Source organism: Epinephelus moara, chromosome 5 (genome assembly GCF_006386435.1).
Source record: "Epinephelus moara isolate mb chromosome 5, YSFRI_EMoa_1.0, whole genome shotgun sequence".
Lineage (NCBI taxonomy): Eukaryota > Metazoa > Chordata > Actinopteri > Perciformes > Serranidae > Epinephelus > Epinephelus moara.
The window spans coordinates 223,339-250,370 of record NC_065510.1 but is presented as its reverse complement, the minus strand read 5'-3'; the positions used below and the strand labels follow the sequence as shown (position 1 = coordinate 250,370).

The 27,032-nt window shown below is 40.8% G+C and overlaps 1 protein-coding gene across 1 annotated transcript; it reads right to left on the bottom strand.

Annotated features, from left to right (window-relative positions):
- Window positions 1–222: 222 nt before the first annotated feature.
- Window positions 223–15,062, bottom strand: ifngr1 (interferon gamma receptor 1). The gene is made up of 7 exons (XM_050045344.1): window positions 14,727–15,062; window positions 7,430–7,547; window positions 5,936–6,117; window positions 5,632–5,777; window positions 4,990–5,170; window positions 3,481–3,605; window positions 223–3,385 (listed from the first exon to the last, which is right to left on the bottom strand). Exons 1-7 carry the CDS (start codon window positions 14,788–14,790, stop codon window positions 3,008–3,010), a joined length of 1,194 nt encoding a protein of 397 aa, XP_049901301.1. The 5' UTR covers window positions 14,791–15,062; the 3' UTR covers window positions 223–3,007.
- Between the last annotated feature and the right edge of the window lie 11,970 nt (window positions 15,063–27,032).

The following is a 27,032-nucleotide window of genomic DNA, read 5'->3' as shown; positions in this document are numbered from 1 at the left end:
AAAGGAATTTGTTGGAAAATGTTTTTCTTTAAAAAATAGACATTGAAAAATAGTTTTGGTTTTTGTGCAGAAGTTTGCCATATCAGGATTTGTATCTAAAACTGTCCATCGACACCCAGCCCTTTAAACACTTACAACCTTATATTTGGAGTTAACAGAGGAGAATATTAATAATATTTATGTCTCTTTATTAAAAACATTTAAAAGTATTTTTTGTGAGTTTTCATGTTGATCTTATCAAACTGCGCTTGTCCCCACAGGTTAGCTGATGATTATCTATCACACACGTATTTATTTAAACTTCAGGCTGACGCCAGATCAGAGCAGGAAGTCTTTGGCAAAGCAACATGTTGTTTTTCCCTGTCATGCAAATGGGCATCAGGTGAAGTGGAGGAAGGGAACTTTTCTGTCCAGTTAAAGACCAAAAAACTTAATTGAATTCACATCTCATACATCGAACAGATTATTTTAAAATATAATTTATTAACAAGGTTAAATTTGCCACAATAAAAAATAAAATAGAAAATACCCTGAATTACTGTAAACAAAACCAATCATCTCGAACAACAGAAACACTCCCACACATCGGCTACACAGAACCAGTTAGGCAGGTCCCAGGTTGCTCAATAACAGAATGGAAACACTGAGCATTAACTGTAGCTCAAAGCCGAGAAATTAGGTGTGGCACATAACAACGTGACTGAAAGGTATTTATAATGCATGTCAATCTGCTGCCAGGAGTGGAAAGTCCAGACTGTATGAGGTGCTCAGTTTAACAACATTCAAAACGAAACACTCAAGCTTGCTCGGAACATCCAGGACGAGTCTTTCACCCAAACGCCAGAAAACATTTTCTTATTTACCTGTAGTGGTACTTAAAGGTTAATATTTGGAGTTCAAATGCTCAAAATGACTTTAAAAGACTCAACATCTCTTTGCATAAATAGGTTTCCACATTTACGGTGAACAATCCACAGATCTTTGCCATAAATATTTTTCATTAGAACTACTTTCTACCAAAGAAAAAGTCCCTGTGACAGTTGGTTCTGTGGATTATCATTTGTGGACCACTGATTCTAAAAACGGATTCAATTCACCCTTGTTTACTGTGACGATAGCAGGAATATTATGCCAAATATACAACCAGACCTATACACATGATTAAAGGTTCTGTATGTAACTTGAAGAAAATCGTTGTTATTAATAACTCCGGTGGCCAGCGAGCCCCCAAGCGAGCATTTGGGCATCGGCCAAATCTGTTTCTCTCATTTGGACCACTGACTCCATGATTTTAACTAGCTCTCTGTTAACAAATGACTTAATCAGCTAATGTTAATATACAGCTAGCTGGCTAACCTTGGGTTCTGGTTAGGTAATAGACCGCCCAGCTATATGTAACTTATCTTCACTGCATGGATCTGTTGTTGGCTGCTTTGTGACATTATCTAAGTAATTTGCTAACCAGCCCCGGGAATCTGGATGAATTGGATGATGTTAATCACTCTAGACAGTATTTTGCTACATTACCAAGCTAGCAATTCGTCTGTGTTAGCACATTATTGCAATATACCCACATATTTCACGTTAGTGTTAACTTTGGGATTTTTCTGCATCGAAGGGAACTGAATTTGATGAATTTACTGTTTGTTAGACCACAAATGAAACAAGAATTAGCGAGCGCACCACATGGTCCCTCCAACTCAACCCCACTACTCGGAGACAACTTCGCCAGGAGGAGAACCGACGGCAGCTCCGGAGACAGACCTTCAGTCACCTCCTGTAGCAGCTCAAATTCAGCCAGCGCAAGTGCAAGTAAAGGTTCGTCTCTGCCGGGCCACCGCTGCAAAATTTATATCACGAAAACACAGCATGTTTGACTCTGTGCTGTGGTGGATGCTGGTCATTTGTTGATATTAGTGGACTCCTTTTCTAACTTATGTCAGCTACTACTGCACAGTGTTAGCACTGTAGTGGAGCTCACGAGTCAAGGCACTCGGCAGTGTGCATGACGTCACATCCTTTTGAATTTCCAACAATTTGAAAACTTTACATAGAAATCAGTCCTAGCGAGCAATTCCGTTTGACCGATCAGGTCTAGTTATTATTATACATCTGGACGGTTGCAGCTGTTACAGTCCTGTTATGTTATCCCCACCACTTGCAGTCGCCATGTTTGTCAGCTCAGCCATCCAAGCTTATACAGAACCTTTAAATACCACTTGATGCAAGTGAGACAATGCTTTTTGTGTGCCATTTAGGTGAACTTTCCTTTAAAAACAAAACAAAACCATACATGCTGGTGAAGATAAAAAATGGAGCTCCTTCCCTTCATGAATAACAGCCACACATACAACAAGTTTCAGCCGATACTTAAAGACAACAGAAAGCACTCGTACAACTTGTTCTTCTTTTGAAGCGTGTTTTCTTTGAGATGAAAAATTTCCGGATGGTGTTTTGCAACTGGTCTGCACTGCTGCATCTGATAAAATGCCGCAGGAGCAGAGATGGCTGAGGGTAAAAGATAGAACTGTATACCTCTGCAGCCAGACAGAAAACAGCTGGCAAGTGACTGGAAGATCACCGGTTTGTTTAGCAGATTAAAACAGCAGCGTTAACTACAGTTTCTTCTCATAAAATAAAAGTTAAAAAGGTTATAAATGTAGCTGAGGTTTCATGTTCATGAAAGGCTCTTCAAAATGCATGACAGGCAGGAGTATTTTTTTCATCCTCTTTGTTTTGTAGAAAATCGGACTTTTTCTGTTTTGATTCATCTGATTATCTCCAAATGCAGCAGCAAGGCAAACCGACGATATCCTCAAACATGTAGGTCAATGCGTTTTTATCACAGCAGTCAGAAGCAAGAAGGTATGAGCGTCTCTTGAGCACCACCTCCCTTAGTGCACTTGTTTAGGCTCTGTAGTGCATCCGAGGTACGAACATGTGAGGACGGTCCTGGATGAGTTAAAACCGTCATGAAACGAACTTCAATCCCAGATCAAGTCCTCCTTTACCTCTTGCTGTAACCTGTGACCATGTCTCCATCACCCATGTCCACCTGCAGAGTGTGTGGGCAGTCGTAGGGTGACACCTCCTCCAACTCCTCCTCATCCTCCTCCTCCAAACCAGTCGAATCAGTCTCTGATTTCACTGAGCTGTTTTCAGAGTCATCACCTCTCCCGTATCCCTCTGAAAGTCCTCCCTCCATGTACAACCCATCATGCTGGAAACCGGAGCCGGCGCTGCTGTCCAGGTTCTCCATGAGATGGTTCTCCTCTTCAGAGCTGACTGACGGGTTCTTGCAGGGCTGGCTGACAATCACCTGACTGAAGTGTTCGTGGGACATATGAGCATACATGTCCCGGTCCCTGGGGTGCGGCTCTGAGATCTTTGTGACAAAAAGACAGACACAGAGAAAGGTTTTAAAAACAGCTGAAGCAACATAATTCACATAAATTGGTTTCTCATAATTTAACTCCTTACCAGAGGTTCGGGTAAGCTGGGTATCTTCATTGTCCAGGCGTTTGCCTTATAGATGATAATTACTATCACACTGATTACGATGGCGAGGACGAACAGCATTACAGTAAGCACTACAGCATGGAGCTCTGCAAATAAACAAAAAACAAAGTTTTAGAGGTTAAAAAGTTTCATGTATGTGAGATAAGTTTTGGTTTGCTGTAATCATGCCCCCCTAAGGGCCTGTGCACATGCTACGTTTCTTGCACCCTCAAATCTATTGTTTGCAATATAGATGAGCGAAAGGCACGCTCAAAATTGAGAGCAGCACCATCACGACGCGCAAGTGTTCCTTAGCGCCTATTTTTCAGGGCTAGATTGGAGCGCTCTGACATGAACGGAGGGTGCGTTTGTACTCACTCCTCAGTATCTGGGGAGACAGAGCACCCAGAGTGCCAAATGGAGTGAATGTGTGATTAACTCAACAGTTTGTTAATTAATGTAGAAACAGAACGCTCCATTTCTTCAAACAACAGGGTCCTCATTTTAGTGTAGAGCATCAGATTGGATTTACAAACACACCCAGAGTTCAACTTTTGGAAAGCAGCAGCATTCACCACACGTCATGTGAAGAGGAACAACCCGTCCCAGCCGGCAGATATCTCTCTCCCTTTTCTCCCTAAATATCAGTCTGTGAGAAATATGGAGAAGTTTGTTGTCTGTTGATATCAGTGCATCCCTACCCAGAGCTTTAAATGTGTCCAACGGACATTATTTAAAAAACATCTGGAAGAAGATCAGCTCTCAAGATTTCTGCTAAGAAGGTTATGCTACAATACTGGTTATGGTCGCTTAGCAATCTTAGACGCAACCTGCCTATGCGCTCTTTAAAGCTGGCACAAAGTAAGCACAAGAGTAGCACACAGCGCCAAACCTTGCGTTTTCCAGGCGGTTACATGCATGTGTACAGGCCCTGATGCACTACTAGTATAAGAGATGGGGCACAAAATCCTCAGTGCTCGTTCTGTGCAAAAAATACAACCCCTATTCCAAAAAAGTTGGGACGCTGTGTAAAACGAACAGAAGAACCTGGAGTTTCTTATTTCCTTCTTATTTTACCGTGTTCGCGACGCTCCTGGGCACAGCCCTCAGGTGAGGTCGTGACTTTATAAAAAGGTAGTGACCAGGTTCCAAAGCGTAAGCAGCAGGCATCTAATCTTGAATGTAAGCCTATATGTATTAGATTGTGTGGGTGCACCTAAAATAGAGAGCAACAAGTGTGTAAATCTTCCCTAAAGGCCTGGGTTAAGCGCCCAATGTCCTCAAATCCTAGAAACGCCTCTGGCTGTCCCTCAAACTGTTTATGTGAATGTAACGAACATATGCTTGGTTTATTTTTATTTTATGTGACAGCTGTCCCATTCAATACTTGTACACCAGAAACATCAAACAAAGAAGTAGAAAAACACAACTGTCCTATTCTTTCTGATTTTTCTGATGCAATATACTATAAATCTGCCCAATCAGACTCACCAGTTGATTCACTGAGACAAATGCGACCGCTCTCTCTGAACACCACCCCACCAACATTATTCCCGGCATTCAGCCATCCACTCAAGTTGACGCACTTCTCCACACCCTCAGGAAATGAGACATCATGTTTGCAGTGTTCCTGTGCCGCTGTGCACTCAGCAGGTCCCGACTTCAAGGCTCCCTAAAAGTCATAAAACATAGAAAATTAATATTATTTGCATATTATTACAGTAATGAATACAGCATTTGAACTCCACTGTTTTAGGTTGGAGGCAGAAATGTCATATCTATTTTAACAAATCCCTCGTTCTTATTAAATTAAAACTGTCTCGATCAAGCAGAAATCTCCAGGGCTGGAAAATATTGGTTATATTGGTTTGTCTGTTCTGGGCTACTGTAGAAGCATGGCGGTGCAACATGGTGATCTCCATGGATATGGACCTGCTCCCTGTGATGATAAAAACGGCTCATACTGAGGCACTGAAAACACAACAATTCTAATTTTCAGGTGATTATACACTAAAGAGAACATCATATTCCATTTCTGCCGATACATCCCCCTAAATCCTACACACTGGAGCTATAACATCATCCACATGCAGTGCATCCTGTGGTAAAGTCTATAAACTCTGTTGTACTTACATCTGAAAAGACATTGTATATAAAGGTGACAGTATACGGTTTGTCAGCCTCCTTCAGTTCTCTGTAGAGGTAGAGGGGATTCACAAAACTGACTGTGGCCCCAGAATCATTCTCATTCAGATCCGCAGGAGGGAAATCCAACGCACCTGTGAAGAGAAATTTAAGTTTTATCTCTGCAGGAGAAACTTGGAAAAGTAATTTCTCTTCATAACTCAAACATTTTCTTCTAACTCTTCTAACCCTGTAGTGGGTCACAGCGAACTGACAAACATAAACATAATGCATCACTTAACATATTACTTACATCTTTTCTGAGGATAACTGAACTTGTTAAAGGTGAATGTTTCAGATGTTACTGATTGGGACTGGTTGCCGCCCTCTATGGCTGTTACAGTGACGTAGTAGAAGTCCAAGTAGCGCTCTTCAGATTGCCAGACGAAGTGGCTCAGATCGTACTGATGGTCCGTGGTTTCGGTCTCATAATCCCTTAAATATGAGCAAAAATGCAGCTGATTAATCTTCATTTTACTGATTCAGATCAGCAGCCAAAAAAACAGCATCCAGAAACAAAAAAAAACAAAATCAGGCTAGTGTTACCAGTTTTAAACAATACAGAAGAAGATTGATCACTTTACTTTTAATAGGTTCATGCATTGATGAGCAGTTTTAATCAAAACATATTCTTAAATCATATCAGATAAACCTCTGACGGAAAACACAATATTTTCTACAAATTACTAATAATTTCTGACCACTTGTTTTCTAGATGAGACTGACTGAGCTTGGGTACTTTAGTCTTGCACTGTGTACATTACATTTCGGCTGCAGAAAAATAAAGGTGCAAGTATTTAATTACATGTATAACTATAGCAATTACTATAACTAATTCAAAGTAAAAAAAAAAAAAGTCAAAGTCAGCTTTATTGTCAATTTCTCCACATGTACCAGACATACATACATAGGAATCGAGAAGACATTTCTCACTGTCCCACGGTGACAGAATAAAATAAAATGCACAAGAACAACAGATAAAGACAAGACTTGTATTCTGATGTAGACAGACGAGACGAACACAAAAAACTTTCAGACAAACACTTAATATCAGAACAAAACACCGCACGGTCGGGACAGCGAGGGGTCGCTGCGTCTACACGCACCGCCATCTTGAATATAGCAGCAGCACTTGACCGGTAAAAGTAAAAGTAACCTTGTAAAAGTAACCAGATTAAACATCTATTATTCCCTCTGTGATTCATCTTTTAAATTCTCTGTAAATTTTTGTTTTTTGTTTAATCTTTTTTTTTTTTTTTTTTTTTTTTTTACTGATAATCAGTCTATTAACTTTATTACCTCCGCCAATGAGGTTATGTTTTCGCTGGCGTTTGTCTGTTTGTTTATCTGCAAAATAACTCAAAAAGTTAAGAACGGATTTTAATGAAATTTTCAGGAAAGGTTGATAATGGGACAAGGAACAGATGACACAATTTTGGTGGTGATTGGTTGAAGCAAAGTGGATAAAATAATAAAATGGCAGGAAATCCGAGCTGCTTGGCGGCGGTCTGCGCTCTCTGAGTGCTTTCCTAGTTATTCATAGATTCCTTTATTCCACTAAACTCCTTGCCATATTTGTATTTGTTTTTCTTTATTTGTCACTCATCTATTTATGTGTCTACATGTCACTGTATGTTAAAGAATGTGTGAAAGGCAAGCAATATGCCCCTGGTAGGATTAATAAAGTTGACTGAATCTGAATCTGCCAAAGTTATGTTTTTACAGGTTTACAGTCGTAGAGTCTCACCCAGCAGATCCTCTAATGTATACCCTGAAGCTGGTTTGTTGTTGCCGTTCCCGGTACTTCCAGCTGACTGTGACATTGAGATTAGTGCAGCTCAGGGTCACGTTTGTTGGAGGCAGAACTGCAAGTAAGAAAAGAGGAAAGATCAGCTGGATAATGCATCGTCACAAAGCTGGACACAGGGCTGACATCATGAAAAGTTAACTTTTTAGAGATTCATTCTAACCTTCATGAGTTTCTGTTACTACAACTATTTTAGTCAGGTGTTCCTAATTAACTGGAAACTGAGTGTCTTTTGATTGCAATGACCTCATGGCCTTTTCCTTAAGGCACTTTTGGACAGACTAAATGAGAGCTGTAAAGTTGACCACCATGGTACCAGTTAGCTGCTAGCTAACCGTAGCTAACTTGTTAGTGTCAATTTATTTACCTCCTGATGGGACAAACAAATGTAACCCTATTTCCCCCCAAATTTGCAGTACACCAGTAAGCATTCAGAGTCACTTGTGGTGAAGAAACTCATGGGAAAGAAACAAAACTGTGATGAGTATGTCACTTATTTTCCAGTAAGTTGTATCAACCTTCCCCGCACTGACAGAGCTACACAAGATCATGTCTGTGCAGACGCAACACTTGTACACTGTTACAACACCTGTCCGGCACTGCTACAGATCAACTATGAAAGAACGCTTTTTTTAACCATCATATTAGCCAGGGGAGGGTGTGTGAGACTGCAGCCTGCCAAAAACAAAAAATCCAGTAACACAGCTTTAATACTTCAGCCTTTTGTCCTACAACATGCCAGCACTATGGTGACAGGTGGCTGACACCCATAAGGAAGCAGAAGTACAATAACAGAGTACCATTCTGGTTGCTCATCATTCCACCTGAGCTCTCATGGTTTGTCAACTACTGCTGCTCCTGTTTTGAATCCTTTAAGCCAAAGGGCTCTATCTTCAGGTTTGGTTATGTATTTAAAATACAAAACACGAGTAAGTGTATTCCTTTACAGTTTCATTTCAAATTGGTGATTTAAAAATAGATTACAAGAAGGGATTACTTAATTCATTTGTTTTATTTGCTCTCACACTGAGGCCTACGTGAGTACAATGCGAGCAAGCGTCAGTTTGACTGCATTGTTTTCTGCTGGCACGTTCAAACTGGCCACAGGCGACACAGCCCTATTTCTATTTGTTCCTATCACTCGCTTTGACATCTCCACAATGGACGAGGAACAGCTGATATGTGAAGTTGAAATGAGGAGTTGTCTTCAGATCACCTCCTCATTTCACAAAATCTTAATTAGCAGGGAGGGGAAGCAGGGAGCTAAACGTTTCTGTAAAGACCATCGCTAATAACAATCTACTGTCTGTTGGCTACATTGCACTTCAATTCCATATACACACCGATCACCCAAAGCATTAAAACTTGTGGCAGGTGAAGTGAATAATATTGATCATCTTGTTACAATACAATGTTCTGCAGGGAAACCTTTGGTCCTGGTGTTCATGTGGATACCACTTGACACATAGCACCCACCCAAACACTGCTGTGGACCTAGTACACCCCTCTCATGGCCACGGCGCTTCTTGATGACAGTGGCCCACCAAGCAGAACAATGCGCAATGCCACACTGCACAAACTGTTCAGGAATGTCCCAAAGAAAGTGAACTGTGGGGCCATTTTGGATCGGATTCTGCTCTGACATGTCAAGGCATGGACACTGGACTTCAAGGGACGTCCTGTGGAGTCTGATACCGGGGCACTGGCAGTGGATCCTTTGAGACCTGTTGGTTGTGAGGTGGGGTACTAGCATATCCCACGGATGCTCAATCAGATTGGGATCTTGGAACTTTGGAGGCCAGGTCGATGCCTTGCACTCTTTGTCACACTCCTCGTGCCCTTTCTGAGTAGTTTCTGTGGTGAGGCAGGGTGCATGTTCTGCACTGCCATCGTGAAGTGTTACTGCCGTCAGGGGGGAACTTGGTCCGCAAGTGTCTGGATGACTGAAGTGCTTCAAGTTGCATCCACATGAATGCCAGGACCAAAGATTTCCCAGCAGAGCATGGCATTGTAACGAGATGGTCAATATTGTTCATGTCATCTGTCAGTGGTTTTAATGCTTTGGTTGATCGGTGTATATCACAATATGAAACCTGTGTGTTCTGTTTAAACATTTCAAATGTAGAAAGTAGGGTTGTCAAAGTAAACACGTTAATAACGAGTTAATGCAAATTCCTTTTAACGCTACACATTTTTTGATGCCGATTAATGCACGTACGTTCTGTAATTACGGCCCTCAGCCCACCCCGCAGTTTGGGAAATCAGGAAGCGATGCAGCAGTAACGTTATGGATGGCGAGCAGAAACAAACCTCTGGATTAAGAAAGGCGTCTTTTGAGTTCAGCTTCAAAGCTCTGCCACATGATTCTCTCAACAAGACCAGTCATTTGCATCTACTGTTGATGTGTGAATTGAGTTACCACCAGAGTACGTCAAGGTGCATAAAGAAGAGGGGATGTTTAGTTACATTTACAAGTGTTAAGTTGGACACTACATTGTGTTAGTGTTAAGTAATGTTACACTGAGGTCAATAAGTCTGTCTGTTGTTGCTTGTTAGGCTTGAGTTTGCCATGATATGCTTTCAGCAGTGCCTCCCTTCCATCAATCAGCTGCTCCATCAGTTGATAAGGCTGTTTGAGATCAGCTAATGTAGCTGGGATGTGAGCTGAACTTGACATCACGTCCTGCCTGAACTAACGCTATGCTCAGTTTTTGAGGCAGCTGAAAAAGACTGCACCATTGACCAACCCGAGAAAAAGGGTCTAAAGTCAGAATGGTGCAGCATCTTCCTGTTATGGGACTCCTCACATGAGGGCCCTGTATACTCAGTCCCCTTTTTCTCCCCAGTTGTACGCACCTCGCCAAGACATAGGTGACATGAGGTGACGCAATAGTTGGCTTTTGTGGCCGCTAGTTCTTTGATGGCAGTTTGGGGTGTCTGGGCTTTTTGGGTTTCTTGGATGTTCATTACAAATTTCAACCTGATCCAGTGAAAAAATATAAGCAGCTGGTAATGCTCTGATTACAATCACAAAGAATCGCAGAAGTGATGAACTTTAGCTTTGAGGCCAAACTTCAAAAGTTCACAGCTAAGATTTTGCAATTTCCCATGAAATTTAGCAGAAGTTTTCACATGAATGTTTTAAAGAAAAGTGATGATATAAACTGAGAGGTCATAAGTGAGTCAGTTTGGAATTGCTCAAAAAAAATGTGTAAAATGTCCACGTACTTTTGGCCATATGCTGTGCTGGTGCGTCCACTGTATACTTAATTTCTATAAATAAATTCCAAAGGCATGTGATTAAAGGTGAGCAATCAGTTTTCTATGAAATACAGGTATATGCCCGCTGTGAGCAGGTATCAGTCATTTGTTATCTGAAATTTATACATCACTGATTAATTTGATCAGATATAAAGCAGGCAAATCAGGACATCACCCTGTGTTTTTTCAATGCAGCCTGCGAACACACTGACATTAAAGTTAAAGTTCAAAAAATCCAGAATGTCATGATATGATTTGGAAAGTTTAAAGGAATGTATCATGGCAGTGTGAAAGGGAAGTGGTCAGTTGTGTCACTGGGATAAATAGCAAAGCACTCAACGGGAAAATGTAATCCCCTGGAGACAAGCAGGAACAGAAACTGTTGCCAAATTTACACTTTCTCATCATGAAACCACGTCTACACAGAAGTCTGACCACCAGGAAACCACAAAAAAAGACAGGAAACTCCAGGGAGACTCATTATAAAATGAATGAAGAAGGAAATAACTGCTCGAATCTTCACTCACGATGTTAAATGAAAAAATACCCTATGACGATAATGATGAAGTACCAGCTCTCAGGATACAGAAAGTCTGTCTGGCTACTTATTAAGATGATCATAAAACAGCCATAAACATTCGATGCAGCCTGGACCTTGAGCACATTTATAACAGTGCCGAAACATTTTCTATTCTCCACAGTATCACTTAAATCTCACTAAAAGTTGCCACAAAAACACAATTTTCTACAAAACACATAACACTCAAAACTTTAGTTCCAACAATTCCTTTCATTTTTGGGTCATCTACCAATTATCAGATGAATCAATCAAGAAATGTAGTTCATAACATCTATAAATCATTAACAACGATGATAAATGTCCCTCACAAGTTCCTAAGAGTCCAAAGTGCTGTGTTTTAAGGAGAGCTGCTTCTTTTAGAGCCAGCGTGGGCAAATGGACCTGAGAGCAGTGAGAGCAACAACAACCTTGCAAATAAAATACATTACTCAGAATTTCAGCATCACTGATGGACTGTAGGTTCCTATGGGGCGTGTATGTATAGTTGCAGCCGCAGAAATAGAATAACTGTTATTCTGTTTTTGTGGTTACGCTGCAACAAGTTGGCTAAAGTGCATTTATGACATATTTCTTCATCTGACAGTCTGTACCGATGATACATTGATATTTAATATAGAGTGACGCAACTCAAAGCATCAATGAAAGGTGATTTTTAGCCAATTTCAAGCCAAAACTCAGAACATAATCTGGACCCGACCAGAGGCCTGTACTATGAAGCAGGATTTGGAGTTAGGGAGGTAACTTCAGGGTTAACGCTGGCTTTTCAGTACTATGAAGCTGGTTTCTTTTTTATCGGGATAAATCACGCAGGTAAACTTCAGGGTATTGTATCACTGCCTGTCAACACCCCGACCTCTGACCAATCAGATCACTGAACAAAAAGGTATCCATGAACTCAAGTCCAGAGTCCCAGGGAAAAAAAAGTAAGTCAATACATTGTTATAGGTCAGCAGAATCATTTCATTGTTCCAGGGCTCTATATCCACTGGTTTTAAAACAGAGCTTCTAACAAACACAGAGATTGTTTACACACTAAACATGTGATTTTAAGTCATGTAAAGTTTATTTTAGTCAGCCGTGACAGTACAGTGTTGATATTTTACACTCTGATTCATCACTGCAGCTCAAAATAACATCAGACACCTGTGAGATGAGAACGAGGATAAAACAAATATTTTATTTGTAAAATAATCCACACACTGTTAATCGTCTGCCGTCGTTTTAAATGCAACATTTGGGTCAGACCTAGAAACGGTCTGGTGTTACTTCAAAGTGTTTTATGACATATTCATCAAATACCAAAAAATACTCTACACTTACGTCACACAGGCCCATAGCTCTGTGATCCCTGTAACTTAAGTGTTGATCCCTGTAACTTTTGGATAGTATTTAAGATTACAGAGTGAATGGATCTGCTTTTACGTCTGGAAGCTCCCGTCTACAATGGGCTTGAGATGTGTCCTCTTTGAGGACTTGGCACAGACTCTGGAGTTACTTCTTATCCTGAGGGGAACCTGAACCTGTTTGATTTGGAGCTGGGAATCTCTTGCGACCACATGCCTTTGCTGAAGGTTGACCCTAGCAAGACTCGAGCCCTGGACGAGTGCTCTAACCACTACACTAGAGAGGCCCCTTATAAGATTTTGTTTATATTACATGCCACTGACATTTTACTGTCTCGCAGTCGCAGACACTTTCAGTACCTTTAATCTCAAATCATATGAGGCAGCCTTCATTCATGGCTCTGATGATGTCACTCGTAATTAACACCCGTGGCTGGATAGGAAAACCCAGAGTTGACTGAACTGGTTAATAACCTGCTTTGTAGCACCTGTTATCCAAACTACCAATGTTAGGGTTAGTCGAGCCAGATAACCTGGCTCCCTGTGATCCTGTGGACGCCGCCATTGTTGTTGTTGCTTGCCGGCTTGTGAGTGTTGCCAGATCTTGGGAGAGAAACAAGCAACCACGGCTATGGAAACAGCGACTATCAGAGGAAGGTGGCGTTTAGAGAGCAAGCCCAAATAAGCAACTCCACTTTAGAAACAAGCTCAAAGTCGCGGCTAATAAGCAGACCTGGCAACCCTGCAGCTTGTCCTCCTCACATTTCTTCCGTCCTCCTGCGTGCTGACGTGGGACGTATCCCGCCTCTCATTGGCTGATGCTCTTTGTCAGTCGTGTCACACTTCTCCAGTTTTCTAGCATGCCAGATATCCAGTCCCAGTCACAGACGAGGGGGCGACTTGCTCGTAGGCTTGTTCACACATGAGGACTCGTCGTGGCGGACTATCTGCCGACTCACCTCCGACCCACGGTGGCTCTCACGATCCTCTGCGACGCCAAAATCGCGGTGAAAATCGCATAATGTGAACTCGGCTTCGTACTGCAGGCCTCAGGTTAGGTCTGCAGCATGAGTTACCATGGTGATGTAGCCAGGTTAAAAGAGAGCCACTTCTGTAGGACGGAAAACTCTGGCTTTAGGCTCAACATACCTCGCTAAGACACTAACCTTGCTTTGTGGTCCACCCCTGATACAAATTATGATCAACCAATAAATAATGTTGTATTATTACATTATCTTTATGGGCTTTTTTGGACAGTATAAGTGTGAAAGGGGGAGAGACAGAGGGGGGGGTGGCATGCAGCAAAGGGCCACAGGCTGGACTCGAACCCGCGGCCCACACCCACTTTACCCACTAAGCTACACAGCACTCCAAATTATGATGCATTATTATATGTTAAGATAAAACTTTTTTGATCCCTGAGGGGGAAATCCACCAGCTACCCAGCAGCTTATTAAATCATTAAAACAAGCTCCACCTCCACCGGCTGCAACGTTACAGTGACAAACACATTAATGCATCAACTCTGAATGATGACTGTGTGTGTGTGTGTGTGTGTGTGTGTGTGTGTGTGTGTGTGTGTACTTGCAGGACTTTTACTTGTACTTTTACTTTACTTGTATGTCTGAACTGTGGTATAAGATCTGAGTCATTCTGATAACACACTTCCTGTTTAAATAAAGGACTCAGTTAAAATAAAAAGCAACCACTGAGCACAAATAACAATTTAACTATTCTTAACTAATGATGTCCCACATTTATGTGTTAAATTTGAAGTTTACTCCCTTTTTTGTATTATTTTAGTGAACAGAAAACATCAACAGTGACAATCACAGGAGGTCAAAGTAATGTAATGTTGACTTTGTGACAGTGAATGGGACTTTTTACTTCATATTCGTCATTTAATTCAAGTCTGATATATTTTTAACAGTGTTCTAATTAAACAGAAGCATGTATAGACACTACACATACACAAAACAAATGTAATAATTTAATTTTAGGGTCATACTGTAGCAGCTACAAAAGCTAATATGTAGTGAGTGTATCTACTCACCATCCCCAGCAGAAACTCCACTGATGAGAAAGAGCAGGAGCGTGAACACACCACCAACCAGCATGTTTCCAGGCCTTCAAACTGTCCGACCAACAACCGCAAAACTCCGGCGTCCCTCTCAGGCCGGGATCAGACCAATAAAAACCTTCATCATAAGCACATTCAAATCACTTCAAGTGACGACATGAAGAGTTTCTCGTCAGTGTGAAGTTCCTGATTTTCTTCCACAGAAATCCGCCTAACTCACATCCTTAACTCATCGCGCCCCGGCGTATGTGAGTGTGTGTGAGTGTGTGTTTGCGAGTAAGAACAAAGGTGAGTCACCTGCCCGAAAAACACCTTGATGACGCCACCGGATACTGTGAAGAGTACGGGTCCTTTTCTTGCTCTTCAAAATAAATGTTTCAGGGAGACAGATGAATAAATAAGTGGATGAATAAATGAGCAGGACAAGACAATATGTTGAGGACCCATAAAAATACAAATAAATGCACAGGTCAGTGTGCACAAATAGAAAGGAAGAGACAAATAAATGTGATATTGATGCCCAATTTAGCTTAAATCCTTACTTGTACTCAGAGAGGCTAGAGCACAGAAAAATCTGTGTAAGTAATAAAACATATACATTAAAAAAATAATATTAATACAGGACTACTGAGAACAGAGGCCTTATATTACATGAATTATAGTTTTACAACTCAGTTAATCCATGTTTTAAACTTTTAAATGTCCTTTTATATTGAATTACCTTATCTATATTATGTCCATCACGTTTATCTTGTAAAGCACTTTGCATTTCTTGTTTGAAAGGAGCTCGATTATTACTATCACTATTAAATACTGTAATGTTAAACAATAAACAAACAAACAGAAAATAATGAAAAAAAATCACAAAAAATAAAATAGTGCAAAAACATCAGGATGAATAATGTACAATAGAAAATAATGCAGAATAATAAAATAATCATATATATATAGTCAATATTTCAGCCCAAGAAATAGATATATGGATTACGTGTAATATAAATGAAATAAAATGTTTAATGGATATTTTTTGTGTGTTGCACTGAAAACCAACTTGTCCTCAATTATTTTGCGGCTCACAAGTGAACAGAAGCTTTTATTGTCAGGGCAAAAAATCCCTTAATTTATAAAATAAATTACAGTAAATCCCTTAATCCGGTTGTGCACGCTCTTTAGCGCAGGTAAATAAACTCCTACTGAAAGCTGGTTTTTGTCGCCACCTACAGTTCACTCTCTGATATTACATTTTTTTTGGACAGTTGTAGCACCAAAAATAAGAGACATATATTCTGTATCACTGAACTTCATATTATTTTTATCTGCTGTCATTTACACCAAAGCCCTTTTATTTTCATTTCCATTTGTTTTTCCATCACAAAAACTCAAATAATGGAAATGATTGGAAAAAAATCTCATAATAAAACATAAACTAAACTTTACTTTATTACTTACTTTTATAATGTGGGTTTTGAAACTAAGGTGCAGTCCTAGATATTTATATTCTGTGACACCCTGTAACTTCTCCCCAGAGTTGAAAACATCTGGTTTCACACTTAAGTTGTTTTCTGAGAACAGTTTTGACACGTTAAGCTGCAGATAGGATCGGTTGAGCCTCGACAACGTAGCATCTGTGAGCTTGGCTGCAACCTCCTCTGACGTCTTCCTTGAGTAAATAGGGTTAGTTACATTCCCTCACTGCTCATCAGTAACTTTTCCAGCACATGTAGATGTATGAATTTCTCTCAGAAGAAGCAACAAAGCATAAAAATAGTTTCAATGTAATTTAAAAAATGTCCCCTGACTGTAACATTACGGTATGTCTAGGTTTAAAGACCAGTTTTGCTTCATGTAGTACAGTGTGTCTGTTCTCCAGTTGTTGTCATTTTAGCTTGAGCTGCTGTGACAAAGCATGTTTAGCTCACCGTGCGAACAACATCCAACTTCAGCAGAGTGCAAAGCAAAGCCTCTTACAGGATTACAGCTGCAGTCTTTTACTGAGAAAAAAGAGGAGCGACGTCCACTCACACAAACAGCATTCACCCAGGAAAACCTTCACAACAGGCCTGGCAAAGATGTGAGGCTAAATTATTAGAAAGTCCACTGAAGGACCTTACACTTAAATTGTTGCGTAATCATCTGTAAATGTAAATAAATCTGTGCATATGTGTGACAGGGTCAATTATACAGCAGTAATATGTGTGACACATCGAATGTGCATTAATAATGTTGAGTATTATAATTCCACAAAATATGGTTCACTTATTACCTGACACACTTAGGCCTCTGCTCTCAATATGTGGAATGTTTGAGGCTCAGTTTCTGTACCCCTACGTTCACCTTTAGGGGTACCCCACCTATAAAGAGGTGTCTCCCGCCTTACCTCTCCCCTTTTGCTGTTGTGCTCTGTGGGAGAGGTAAGCCACATCCTTCTTGTGGTCATTTCTGTGTTTTAGCGCTGTTAAACTGTTTGTAAATTCATGTCATGCTAACAAAATCTTGTTGTCAGGAGAGGATTAAACGGAGATTGCCTTCAAAGATATTCACGGTCTGGTCCTTATTATATCTACAGAAAGCAGACATCACTAGAGTCCACCGGTTACATCTGTACTTCAGCTCATTATAGGAGTTAACTGAAGTCAGATTTTCACAAGGTTTGGACTTCAGTGTTTTGGCTATCTTGACTGCTATACTGGTTTCTACTTTTTAAAGAAGTACTCTGAACCTTTACTTAAGTAAAAGTCCTGCAATATCTAAATGTATCTAAAATATCAAGAGTTAAAATGCTTGTACATGTTGTGCAACCTGGGGGTCATGCCCCTCCAAAGGGTCACCAGATAATCCGGGGGTTGGCCCAGAGTCTTCCCTTCACACCTGTTCTGTATTAGTCTTGGTTGCTCCATCCCTTGTTGTTAGCCAATCTCCATGTCCCTCCTTCTGCCCGTGTCCACCTGCTCCAGCTGTGTCTCGTTTCTGTGATTAGTTTTCTGTGTATATATACCTGTGTGTTTTCATTTGTTCTTTGTCAGGTCATCTGTGTTGATCCTGTGTTCCTCCTGCGGCCCTTCTGTGGCTGTTCTTGCATTCATCACTGCGTTATTCCTGTGCTCATCCCTGTTCATCGCCTCCCGATACTGGATGTTTTCAATCGGCCATATTAAAGCTTGCTTTTTGTTAGAAACTGTCTGTTGGTCTACATTTGGGTCCTCCTCTGGACTGACACGTGACATTTGTTACCTTAAAATGAGCCGTATAGAGTGGTTCTTCTTCCACAGAGTTAGCCATGGTGTTTCTACAGTGGCCCAGAATGGACAAACCAAACACTGGCTCTCCATATTAGGTTTTATAACTGAGTTTGGGAGCAAAGACCACGCCTCAGTCTCATCCATTTCCACACTAAAAGGATTTAAGCACACCATATCCGTACATATCCGTATCCCTCCCCTTTGACTCTGTTTCACTTCCATCCCTTCATCCCACGACCCTCGCTCTTCTTCCCTACTTCCCTACTTCCCCCGACCCCCATCCCCATCATCCATTATACATAATAAATTAATTGCAATCTATAACTCTATTGGCGTAGTATTTGTTCGTGAAAGGGCCACTGGAGTTTTTGCATTTACGTGTCGGCCACCGTCGTTCTCCTACACACTTGGCACACAGGAGAAGTTTCTGTTCTCCAGCCTCACTGCTAGATGCCACTAAATCCCACACACTAGACCTTCAAGTTTAAGTTGCTGATTATGCATCTGTATTTTGAGCTTTATCAAATTTTAAATGCATGGCTTCCGCTCGTAATGACGTATTTTTACACTTAATCACTGGTATTTTTCTTCAGTAAAGCTGAATGTATGATGATGAAGTTGTAACAGGTGGCAGAGATACAGAATTTAAAATCATGTGTTGTCATGCAGGGCAGTGGGATTACACAGAGTACCGTCAGCGGTGTCATGACAGGTCCGACTCTTTACCCATGATGCTCCTCTCCACCTCTGTATGCTCGGACCCGGCTCTCAGATTTCTGTCCACTCAGCTGGCCACGTGAGGAGTAATTACAGGCGCAGTCTGCACGCCTGGGCCAGTAATCCTGCAGGGACAAATCCCCCCCGCTGCCCCCGAGCACCGAGCATCCCGCTGGGTCGATTCCAGACAGATGTTGAACCTCACAGCTGGATTGTAGACATGTTAGTCTTTGATCAGCATCGCCATGAACAACATCTGGACCTCAGCAGCAGTATAACACATGCACTCTATGCTATTTGTTTAATTAACAGAAGGATGACACTGATGGGAAGTTTGGGAGTAATGAAGATGTTTTACTTGAGTTCCTGCAGTACAAACATGTGGCACTAGTGCTTTAGTATTTGGACTTTGGGTTACAGTCATTGCAAACAAATACACGCTGGTCCCAAATGACTGATGCTGCCTTTCAAATAGCCTCAGCCGCAATAGCTGCAGTAATTATTCAATACACTGTGGGCCAGAGGGCACAGAGCTCAACCCAGACAGGCTAATCATTGTCTGTCTGCCATCAGAGGGAGTTTATCTTTGGCCTCGCTGTAATCGAGTATAACATGGTTGTTTTTTGATTACTCAGAGAGAAAACTGTTCCTACGCCAGCGATAATCCATCTGCCCAGTTATTCTGTCTGTTGAAAGCAGAGGAGCTCAGATTAACCTTGATTGATTATCAAAAAGATCAAAAAAACATCACTGATTAATCAGAGCCACACTGATATACACCTTTTTGGTAATGAGAGCAGCCACGTCAGGAGAACTGGAGATGTGATGGGTATAGTGCATGTATCCAGTAAATAGTGTTGATTCAAAGATGACACTTTAACTATTTATTTCAGTCAGGTTTACTGCACTGTAGGTTTTCACATACAAAGAATTTACCCTGGAGAAAATAAAAATAAAAGTCATATAGAATAGAAAAATTATCAAAAAAAATGAATTTAATCTTTATTTAACCAGGAAGTTTCTTCAGATTAAAGCTCCAGTGTGCAGGATGTAGGGGGATATATTGGCAGAAATTTAATATAATATAATAAGTGTGTTTTCTTTAGTGTATAATCACCTGAAAATGAGGACTGTTGTGTTTTCGTTACCTTAGAATGCCTCGTTTATATCTACACAGGGAGCAGGTCCTCATCTATGGAGATCACTGCCATGTTTCTACAGCAGCCCAGAATGGACAAACCAAACACTAGCTCCTAGATAGTTAGTTAGAAGCCCCTCCACACTGAAAGCATCGGAAAACACAGATTTTTTTTAACAAGAAACTGCTTTATTCAGTGTTTTTACCTGTTTAAATCACCTGGTCTGTTTGTTTCTGAGAGGAAGAGACCTCTGCAGGTAATTCAGCTCAAACCCCCCTAATGTCTGGATCTGACATAAGGTGAACACACATAGTAGGCGCTGGGGGATTGGCCTGTCTGCGATGTGCCAAACAGCACAGAGGAAACATTGATTTGTTACATGAAACGGCTTTGTTCAGGTTTTGTTTTTTCATTCATTTATTTTCCGTAGTCGCTTGTCCTCGTACAAGGTCACGGGTTTGCTGGAGCCTTTACCAGCTGTCATTAGGCAAGAGGCAGGGTACACTCTGCACAGGCCGCCAGACTATCACAGGGCTGACACACAGAGACAGACAACCATTCATGCTTACATTCACACCTACGGGTAATTTGGAGTCACCAAATAATCTAATGTCCGTGTCTTTGGACTGTGGGTTTTAGAAGAGATGGAGTTAAGATTTAACTTAATGGAGGGGAAAGACCAAAATAAGAAACAGATCTAACCAGAAACAATAAACAAATGTGACCTAACAAAATCAAAAATGGCAATAACTTCCCTCTCAGGGGGTCCAGATTTCTCCTTAGTCATTGCTTCAAGATCCACATAGTTTGATATACTCAGCGTCATACATGTTGTCGAGTAGTTTGCTGTGTGTGTTAAGTAGCTGACCATTATTCACTCACTCTACAGCAAAAAGCGGTGCTTCAAAATAAAAGCTCTGTGTCGGAAACCCACTGTGCTCTAAAATAAAGTCTGATTTTTCCAAACTTTAACGACCCACTTTTGAACTGCGACCCATCAGTTGGGAACCACTGATCTACACTATACTTTATACTTATAGGTGGGCATTATAAGGGATGGCACACACGTACTCCCACTCACACTTCATGCCTTATCAAAAATATGCCGAACAAAAAATCCACAAAACACCCTCTTTGCCCTTTTACTCAACAGTGTTCATAAAGTGAGACGAGTCTTGAAAACTTTGTGTTGCACCTAGGGATGCATCAGAATCTGAATACGTTACAGATATTTATTCTACCCGAAGCTGCTTGTTATTATTCTGGGAAGAAAACAAAGAACATGACTGACTCGTCTGTTCCTTTAAATCAATTCATATTGTAAGACACAGCATGGTATGAGAAACACGAGGTAGCTCTCAGCTTTATCAACCTGTTAACAAGATTCAACACGGGAGAAGACCTCAAACACACAAGTGCAAAATACAGAAAGTTGTACAAATTTTAAAACGACTGCTCTGGGCAGATTTGTGTTCCCTTAAAATGCCTCTTTCATTTATTATTATTATTGCAAATCAGTAATATTTAAACATAATGTCGAGGAGGCAGAGTTGCTTGAAACAACATGAACAGTATGAGATTTAATGTCCTCACAGTCAGATGTGAGTCAGTTTGACCTGTGGTGAGCACCGAGCCTTACTAAAAACATTTGTATGCATTCACTCTTTGAGATGTCACAACAAACAGTTCTGTTGACACACCACAGTTTGTGTGTCTGCAGTCTGACAGGAGTTGTTGTCACGCTCGTCCTCATCAGCAGCAGTCAGAGCTGATGGCTTCTTTAAATCCTCTGATTGAAGGCGTGTTGAGGATTTAAACCAGAGTGAGTTAAGATTCTGCTGATTTGTAAAATCTGGGTGGAAAAACAAGCTGCAGCTCTGTTCAGTGTCAGTGACAGACTTCATCAGGTCTCTGAAGGACGATTCAAACAGGATTCAGTGTTAGTGACGTGATGAGATGTAAGACAGGTGGCTCAGTCTGGTGAAACAAAAATGTGGAAAGAAAATAAAAGAACAAATATTGTAGAAGTTTCTACTACCTTGTATATCCAAACAGGTATTTGGATTTGTGTTGGGAAGCTTAATCAGCATTTACATAAATAAATGAATAAAAAATGAAAGAAAGAAATTAATTCCAGACGTTTTTAAGTATTTAAAATATTTGACAGAAATAATCTCCTTTGATTCTAAGGACTGATAATTACAGAAGAAAATGTTGTGAACTGTGGTATCATTTTATATATGCTGTATAAGTATGTGAAAGATGAGAATTATATGAAATAAATATCCTTGTCATGGTCATTCTTTACAAGCCTGGGCTGCTTTTTATTTACTTTTATTTTATTTTACCATATTTCATTTTTAATTTGCATATTTTATATTCATTTAATGTACCTTTTTTATTTACTTTTATTTACCTGTTATTTGTTTGTGTATTTGTATGATAATTTACTATTACATAACGTATAATATGTTGTTGTTGACTGCAAAAGTTTATTCTTGACCTCCTAAATAGTAGTTTAACAAAATACTTTATATAAAGATAACAAATAAAAATATTTAATTGTGTTTATTTTGAATTTTTTTTTAATAAATATACTTTATCCAGTTTTTCTATATTTATCTTATATACAGAATTACTACATTTTTTTTAAGTGTTATTGACTTTTCCAGGCAACACAACAACTGGACAAAATCATTAATTCAAGGTCCACTTACTGGCTTTATCCACCACATCTCATGGTCTTCACTGGCAGAAGGATCATCATCATTATCATCATCATCATCATCACCATGAAGACTGAAAACCCTCTCTGCTGATGAAGAGAAATGTGCTTGAAAGCTCTAGAAAAAAGATAGTAAGTGAACTTTGGGGGAGTTTTTTTTTTGTCTAATAGTGTGTTTATGAGGAACAGTTTATCAAAATCCAGAATAATAGATGTGATTAATCAATACATCCATTCTCAACCGCTTATCAGAAGTCGGGTCGCGGGGGCAGCATGCTGAGCTCCTCCTGGAGGACCCAGAGGTGTTCCCAGGCCAGATGAGATATGTAATCCCTCCAGCGTGTTCTGGGTCTGCCCCGGGGCCTCCTACCAGTGCAACATGCCCAGAACACCTCCAACAGGAGGCGCCCAAGAGGATCCTGATCAGATGTTGAACCTCAACTGACCCCTTTCAACGTGAAGGAGCAGCGGCTCTACTCCGAGCTCCCTCTGTGTCAATGTTATGGAAAAACTACTGAATATGAGAGAGTATGAATGTCACCATGAATAACATTAACTGTATGAAGGTTATGATTCATCCACGGTAATGGTTTAGATATTTTCTCTCAGAGTCCTTCGCTGTCTGCAGGCAGGCATATGAGGAGGCTCCAGGGTGTCTGAAGGTTAAGATGCTAAGATGAGGACTTGTAGATGTCCCAGTGTCAGACACATCTGTATGACATGTGACATACACCATATAAGGCTGAATCACTCTCCTGTTACTGTAAGTTTCTGGTGTGTTTCTGTCCATGCACATAAACTGTGCCAAAAGCTTCTCTGATCACATTTGTGTTGATTAATAATAAACATTTATTCAAGTCAGATCAACTGAGGCCCATCAAGTTGATTATATTATTCATCAAAATGAAGACCGACCAAGAGTAGAAAGGTTTTCTACATCAAATAAATAACAGTAATAATAAGTGCTTTTGAACCAGGATTAAAACATTTCAGGACTTCAGTCAGCCACAAACAAAATCAGAAAATTAATATAATACTAAGAATATAAAACACAGATAAAAAACAAGAGAGACAGATACAGATAGATTTTGTCGTTCCTGATTTTAATAAATCAACCTGAGTGATTAAACCAGCTCAGCTCATCACTAACAGTAATCACCTTCCATACAGTGAAACGTGCGGATAAATCTCGTCTCTCTAATCCATCCCATAAATATTTAATCAGAAAACGTTTTCAGGTATTTTTCTCTCTCATGCAACATTCAATGAGGATTAATGTAAGGAGGCTGCACGCCACGGGCTGACAACAACTCACACACACACACACACACACACACACACAGATGTTTGACACCATCAGTTTCTTCTCGTGCAGCTGTGCAGAACATGCATTTTGAAGGCCAACGTTAGTAGTGGAAAATAACGTACATTCAGTCAAGTACTGTATGTAGGTACTATTTGGAGGTACTTCTACTTTACTTGAGGCTTTTCTTTTCATGATACTTCTACTCCATCACATCTCAGAGGGAAAGAACTTTTTAACTCACTACATTTATCCGGCAGCTTTAGTCACTTTAGAAATAAAGAGCTCTGCACACAAACCATGACAGTTTATAAATCAACTTTAATTAATCAAAAATAAAAATTATCTTTAGTTTCCATCTTAACAACCTTTTCTGCTGTTAAGCGCCAGGGCCACATTAACCCACAGGAGGGCCCCTGGGAAAAAATGAGCCATGGGCCCCAATTCAGACCCTCCCACCTCAAGTTCATTCAGTTTTCATCATAGACTGTAAAAAATAATGGACATAGCTACAATGAAATCACCCATTGGTTTGTGGACGGCTGTTGATGTCAGCATTTTGGCCGTCACCATTTTTTTGGAGCCAGAAATGACCGTATTTGGATGAGAGGGAGGAGCTGTGGAGGAATGGAGGGTGGATCTGACTCATAGACTCTAGTGAAGCCTCGCAGACAGCCTGTTAATCAAAGCAGCCCGCCTTAATTAGGAGTGAACATAAGTCTCAATAAAATGGGTGAATTAGATAAGAATTATATAAGAAGAAAGTCAATAACCAACGCACCCAAGGTACCTTGCACGTCACGTGTCGACGTGAAAGGTCCACGACCAAATGTCGATATGTGACGAGATCGGCGTGAGAATGTGTTGCGCTGTTCAGTCCTGTCTATAAAGGTGGAAAAACAACACGCACATCTTACCCAGTTTAGGGGTGGGTGCTGGACCAAAAAAATTCACATGTAAAAACAAGTAAAGTCCACACACCAAAATAGCTCCAGTCAAGTGCAATTTATTTAAAGCATGATGTTTCGAGCCATGTCGGCTCTTCCTCAGATGCTTACATGAATGAATATGCAGGGAGACGCCATCTTTAAAGTTCCCAAACCCTGGTCATGTGACCTGGCACACCAGTAGTGCATTTTCATCAGTATATACAAATCAATGAGAACATTTCAAAAATAGTAATAGCAAAAATACACAGAAATACATACATACATATATACACATCTAAACAGAATTTTATGTTCCCCAGAAGGACTCAGGCTGTAAAGGCCGTCATATTACATAAAAAAACTATTAGAGGTGCCTCTTTTTTGGTACTAAATGTCAGCTACAGGGACAATAATACTCGTAGGAAACACTCAAATTTCTCTGTCCTGTCTATACAACAATGATTTCAACTGAAAATTGTAAAATTTAGTTGCATTTTAGCTGATCGTTTACACGACAGCTGCGTTTTGGGTGCCTGAAAACACAACGTTTTGAAAACGGGTTCCAGAGTCTCCATTGTCACGTAAACTTGCAATATGCAGTTCCTCTGAAAACAGAGACTTTTCGCACATGCGCATTACAGTTCCAGTCACTGGGCATGTGCAAGAAAGTCCACCATCACAAAAACAACGGCAGACTCCCGAGCTCTGTTTGTGCTGCTCACCCTGTCGAATTCATCAACACGTCTCCAGCAAAGTGTAGATCTACTGTGGCAACTCCACCTCGTCGTCCGTCCAGACAAATGTTTGTGCGGCTGCCATTTTGTTTGTTTATACATCACCGCTCTGTAGAAGGAAGCGCATGTGCACAGGTGCGTGTAGTTTCATCACAAAGTCACACTGCCAACTACTGGCCTGACATGTGTACTAAAGCGTTTTTGGTAATTTTTGTGGATCCGTGTGCACAGTGATAGTTATCAAAACATTGTCGTCTGAACGTGGAACTTTTTTCAAAACAAAAATGAGAAACGGATCGTTTTCATGTAAACTTAAATGTCCCAGACCTGCAGTACCAGGTCCTTAACATCCTGCCAGCTGGCAACCAACGTCTTTCAATATTAATATTTGTTTGAATTTGGGTTGTGACGTCAGGTGACTGAAATCCAATGTCAGGACGTCTAATGCCAGTGTCAGCTGATGTAGAAAACTGACAACAGATGAAGCTGATATTTTGTTGGCTTTAAGTTGTGTTGTTAGGTAACCAAAATCCAGTCTTCCAAATGTCTCATGCCAACGTCACCTCGACGTAGAATAACAACACGTAGTTATAAGGTTTAGAGAACAAAATCCAAGGTCTGCAAAACGTCATAAGGTTAAAGTCCACACATGGTGCAATTCTGTCGTCCTTAAACATTTAAAACGTCATCAACCAGATTCTTTATTCCAACCAAAATGTAACGTCTGTCTGACACAAGAGTCCAACACAATTTCATCATTCAGTACTAGCAGAGCCAGCACACAAACACACACACTTTCTGTCACTCACACAATGCATGTCTGAACAGTACGGTGTGCAGATTATGAAACACAAATTACCTCAGTGTGACCACCAAACTGTGAACATGGCGTTGACGACTTGTTGCATCTGTGAAACCCCTCAGGGTGTCCGCAGGAGACACCGGGAGACAGAGAGGATCAGACTCAAACAGGGAAGGCTGTGGTTTAGTGGCTTTTGTCTTGGACTGATGTGATACACACACACACACACACACACACACACACACACACACACACACACACAGATGTGACAGCTGTGTCGTTTTTACAATCAGTGTGTTTTTTTTCCTCGATTGTGTTCCACGTGCCTGAGACTTGATCTGAAGAGGAGCCCCCGCCTTTTTCTGTCAGAGCTTTACTGGCACACAAACTGGATACACACACACACACACACACACACACACACTACACTCTCTCTATGATATAGGGCAGCTGCACGGCTCTAAATCCCATCATTGGCCTGAATCCTGTTGCTCTGCTGCATGTGTTGGCATGTGAGCAGCCGCTTAGTCCCCCCCACCCCACCTCCACCTCCATAAGGCTCCCCCATCACCAACCCGCCCATCTCTCTCACCCTCGTCTCCCAGCACCCTCCTCCCTCCCTCCCTCCCTCCCTCGCTGACCAACAGCCCTCCCCTTCCTGCTCTCTGGTCTGTTTACTCCACTGGACCAA